The 5103-nt window shown below is 37.6% G+C and overlaps 1 protein-coding gene across 1 annotated transcript; it reads left to right on the top strand.

The window, feature by feature from the left end:
• LOC106743107 (DNA repair protein complementing XP-C cells homolog) lies at window positions 1–4185 on the top strand. The gene is made up of 6 exons (XM_014616644.1): window positions 1–550; window positions 657–2060; window positions 2123–2328; window positions 2688–2952; window positions 3093–3261; window positions 3638–4185. The coding sequence occupies exons 1-6, from the start codon at window positions 233–235 to the stop codon at window positions 3988–3990; spliced, it is 2715 nt and encodes a 904-aa protein (XP_014472130.1). The 5' UTR covers window positions 1–232; the 3' UTR covers window positions 3991–4185.
• The last annotated feature ends 918 nt before the right edge of the window (window positions 4186–5103 follow it).

The raw sequence follows: 5103 nt of genomic DNA, 5'->3' as shown, positions 1-5103 counted from the left end.
TCTGGTCCTAAGTAGTACTGAAAAAGTATGCACGGAATAGGTGCTCTCACGTGTATTATGTTGTGTTTATAGCGGCTCGAGTAAATTATTACGTATTGCGTTTTGTTACATAAACTAGTGCAACTTTTGTCACTTGATTCACGAATAAGATAAACGTCATGTCAGATAATCATGACAAAGCACAATAATAACAAGTACTAATAATAAACAAAAGAACAAAGATATTTACCGAATGCTATCAGGCAACATGAGTGATTCCGACGATGACAGTTCCGACAGCAGCAGCGATTTCTATAGCAAAGCTTTCACGTCCAAAGATGAGCTCACCGCGAGCTTTTTCTCCATAAAACCGGCAAAGCTTAGTCAGGTGGAATCAAAAGACAACAAGGATGACAACGACGATGACGACGATGACGACGACGATTTCATGAATGTTACCGAGAACAATGAACTGTTTTCTGAGGTTGTCAAGAATTTAGAGGCTACGCAAAGAATTCTGGTCAAAAATGAAGATCCGAAACAACACTCCTCCAAAGATAACAGCTCCCAGGTAGATTTTAGTTTCATAAATCATTCAAAGTGACTTGAACCTATATATGGTTGAATTATTTGAAATTTTTTGGAGCAGAAATTCAAATGTTCATTATTATTTGCAGGATATCAAGGGAACAAAAACCGATATAAAAATGAGAAACATATCAGATGAGATAAATGCAGTCTTACTGCAAGGAGAAAGTGGAGCATATCAGTTTAGCAAGAACGATGAGGATACAGAAAATGAGGAGGATGTTAAACGCCCAGCTGACTATACTATACCTAAGGAAGGTGTTAAAATAACCCTGCCAGGCACAAGTATGTTCCTCAAAAAGAAAGCCAGCAAAAAGGAGTCAGATTTGGCTGCGATTCTACGAAGGAAATTAAAAGCTAATCAGGTACTTGTGGAGAAAGTAAGCAGACTCTGTTGGTTGGCACATGGATTCTACCTGAATCGTCAAGCCAATGATCCTGAGATAATGACAACAGTAGTATCGCTGGTTCCAACAAACAGCTATCCAAAAGACAAGTTTGATCTCGTATACTTAGAAAAATTCACAAAGTGGTTCAGAAATATATTTACTGTAGAATCTATTGACAACGACATCACCGTAAATAAAGTAACATTATTAAAGAGGATAGCAGAAAAGAAAATTGTTAATTATAGGGAATTGATAGTACTATATGTAGCGGTACTAAGAGGTATTGGTTTAAACTGCCGTTTAATCGTATCTCTCAATCCACCACCTGTAAAAGCTTACGCCGACCTGTTGCCTAAAATAAATGCTCCCAAGAAAACTGATCAAGCTAAGGAGAAGCCAAGAGAAACTAAAACAAAGGCAAAGTCCTCTAAGTCCTCTTCCTCCAAGGAAGATATCAAGAAAACAGATCCGAAGAAAGATAATGACGTAATTCAGAACAGTGACAGCGCACGGAAAAACGCTAATCTAACGGCAAGAAAAAAAGCGGCAGAGGTTCTCCGTTCCAAATATGCGTACAATAAAAAAGACAAGGATAAATTGAACAACAGTATTGCCCAAAGTAATACTGCTGAAGTCAGAGACGAGAAAGCAACTTCCACTAGTGTTCAAAAAGCAGACCTCGTTACATCTTCAAGAAATTTAAGGTCTGGCAAGCTATCCACGGCTGGATCTTCAACAGCTAAACAACGAAGTAATAGGAACAACAGCTTAGAAAATAATCAATCTAAAACGTTAAGTTCCAAGAGAAAAACGCAGACCAATCATTCTGACTTGAGCTCAGGAGAAGAAAAGGGAGAAAAAGAAGAAATAACTAACAAAGCAAAAAAGAAACGAGTTGATAGCAATAAAACGCGGACCGTCACTAAATCTAAAAAGAAAAACGAGAAGAAAGAGTCAGTGTCGGAAGATGAGGAGGAGACTGATACCAAGGACAAAATAAAAAAGACGCGAGACGTATGGACCGAGGTATACGTTGAGTCTAAAGGCAGCTGGATAGCCATAAACGTGATGGACGGCAACGTGGATTGTGTAGCCGAAGTGTATGTAAGTAACTCGAAGAATAACAACTCTTACAATTAACTAATTACTGCTGAAAATTGTTTCAGAAAAAAGCGAACAAACCAGTATTATATGTGATTGCTTATAATTCGGAGGGATTAATAAAAGACGTCACGAGACGCTATTGTCCACACTGGCTTTCTGTCACGCATAAACAACGTATCGATGAGAAATGGTGGACTGAGACCGTAAAGTACTGGCCGGAAAAAGAGACAACTATATCCAAACAAGAGGACGAACTGCTTCTGCAAAAGTGCGCTTTTTTCTTTCCTACATTCATATGTTTTCAGTTCATCTTAGATAATCTACATGACTAAATTCTAACCAAAATGCTATTTGCCAAGAGAAAAATAATTATTAATCAATTATAACAATTAATTTGAAGAATTAATATCATATATAGATGTATGTGTACCTATATTTAAAAAAGGATCAATGTCAATTTTATCAATTTCGTGAATAGAATTCCGTCTCGAATTCCGTCGCTGCTGTAGGTCGTTTGAAGTGCATTTTAGATATAGTTACAATCGTTTAAGTACGATTGCAATGTGAGAATGGTATCAAAGGATAATACCACATGATACACGATAACGTACGATTATATGTCCACAGAGAATTAGAGCAGCCGTTACCTAAAACCGTTGGGGAATGTAAAGGACACCCTTTGTATGTGTTGGTCAGGCATTTACTTAAATACGAAGCGTTGTACCCGTCGGACTGTGTACCACTTGGACATCTACATAATGGCGAGGCCATTTATTCGCGGTATTGCGTACATACGTTATGTTCACGTGAAACCTGGTTGAAGAAGGCTCGTGTGGTTAAACCAAAGCAGGATCCGTATAAAATAGTTAAAGCGCTTCCGAAATACGATAAGGTATATTTACGTTGATAAAACTTTTTCATTCGATTTAAATGAAAAAGATTTTTTATCGTAGAAATATTTTTCAACGCGAAATTGTCGAAATTTTATTATTCACAGAGATAGAAAATGCTGTAACAAATATTCTTATGTAGCTTTCAGGCATGAAACTTAAGAACTCGGCATTGGAATTATTCGGAGAGTGGCAAACCACGGAATACGTTCCGCCAGAAGCCAAAAATGGCATCGTACCTCGCAACGAATACGGGAATGTAGACTTATTTAAACAATGTATGCTCCCGAAGGGCACAGTGCATATAAATCGTAAGTAAAATATATATATTTCATACTGACAGTAGAATATTTTATCAACTAGATTACCATTTTTCCCCATAACTTTCAGCAGCTAATTTACCATGTTTTATGTCCTAAATGAAATTTAAAAAAATATATATGTTCAATTAACGAATCTTTTCTAATTTTCAAAAAATTATAAAAATATTAAGACCTGACTGATATTAAATATAATATAAATTTTATTAAAATTGAAATAAAAAGGGAAACACATTGAAAAAGTAACAAATAAACTTTCCGTTATCATGTTTTGTTACAAAAATGATAATAATATACAAACAATATAAATTATGCAATAGCAAAGTGCATTGTGAAGACCTGAAACTATGTAACGAAATCTTTACAGTTCCAGGATTAAATCGCATCGCTCGAAAATTGAATATAGATTGTGCATCCGCCGTGGTGGGTTTCAATTTCGGATGTATGGGTGCTGTGCCAGCTATCGAGGGCTTTGTCGTATGCGCCGAATACGAGGACACGTTACGAGATGCTTGGGAAACGGAGCAGGTCGAGGCGGCTAAACGCGCTACCGAGAAAAGAGAGAAGAGAGTTTACGGCAATTGGAGGAAACTTATCAAGGGCTTGTTGATTAGAGAGAAGTTGTCGCAAAAATACGAGTTTCTGTCGGAAGCGAAAGCTGACCAGTCGAGCAAACGTCCTAAGCAACGAAAAGGAACCGTGAAGAAGTCCAAAATGTAATAAAACATGTATTACTGTTTATACATTAATTAAGAAGTCCTTTTGGTTTAATACGAAGCGTTATTCGAGGCAGAATTACGTTTCATTTGAACTTTTATAACTAAATAGTCATATTGTAAATAATATAAAAATCAAAACCAATCTTATACCGTTAAATCATAAGATGCCAAATAAAGCTTCGTCTATGATACCAAGGACACATTAGATATTTATTCTTTTTGCTCAAGTATTGCCTAATCAATAATATTGTAAATGCCCCCCCCCCTCCCCTCTTTCTATGAATTAAATTATTTTTATAGTACATAAATGTAGTACACATGTTTCCGTAATTCTTTCCTTAGACAGTGAAAAATAATGTAATAATCAATTAGGCGTATAAATTTTGTAACATGTATGAGAGAGCATAATATGACTCGATACACAAAAGTCACATTATCTGTTACAACACCTGCTCTATATCGATAGGTGTTTGTCCTTTATCCTTAATCCTTACATACCTTATTTTCCTTCCTCTGATCAGCCCACTTTTGAAGAAAATCCGACCTGATAATTTACACTCCTCAATGTGACAGACGCTTCCTCTTCGCTCGACACTCTTGGCAGTCCGTTCCGCGAGATATTCATTGTCTCAACGATTTAATGTTCCATCACAACGAACGCGCAAAACTTGCTTTCGGCACTCCCGATGATATTCCCGCGCACTTCCTCAGCGAATTGCCTCGGGGAAAAACGCCAACGATTGGAAGTCCGAATTTCCGCCATAATACGGCAAAAGGCGCGACGCTTCACTCGATACTCCCGTTTCTCGATTTATTATTCCATCACAACGAACGCGCGAAACTGTCGGTGGCCATATCACGATTAATATCGAAGATGCGCGGTACTTCTTTTCGGCACTCCCGACGACGATAATTTACGCACGAAACTGAATTTCCGGCGAATAAATATTACGAGACGAACGCCAGTCGACTTCCCGAATCGGAGCTACGGTGCTGCCGTCGCGTACATTCGTAATTTCGAAGCGGCTACGTTGCGCTGAAATTGGATTATTCCCCCCACAATTTACGAGAACAATCCAATCTCAGCTTAAAGAACTTCCGACAGTTGCAAAAC

Source organism: Dinoponera quadriceps, unplaced genomic scaffold (genome assembly GCF_001313825.1).
Source record: "Dinoponera quadriceps isolate SergipeBrazil2010 unplaced genomic scaffold, ASM131382v1 scaffold823, whole genome shotgun sequence".
Classification (NCBI taxonomy): Eukaryota; Metazoa; Arthropoda; class Insecta; order Hymenoptera; family Formicidae; genus Dinoponera; species Dinoponera quadriceps.
Note: the sequence above shows the minus strand (reverse complement) of the source record. Positions and strands in the feature narration are given on the sequence as shown.

Excerpts from the sequence above, each read along its gene's own strand:
- LOC106743107 (XM_014616644.1), top strand. The coding sequence starts at position 233 with ATGCTATCAGGCAACATGAGTGATTCCGACGATGACAGTTCCGACAGC. Across the intron at positions 2,329-2,687 it reads GACGAACTGCTTCTGCAAAA|AGAATTAGAGCAGCCGTTAC; the intron begins GTGCGCTTTTTT and ends ATATGTCCACAG. Across the intron at positions 3,262-3,637 it reads GGGCACAGTGCATATAAATC|TTCCAGGATTAAATCGCATC; the intron begins GTAAGTAAAATA and ends AAATCTTTACAG.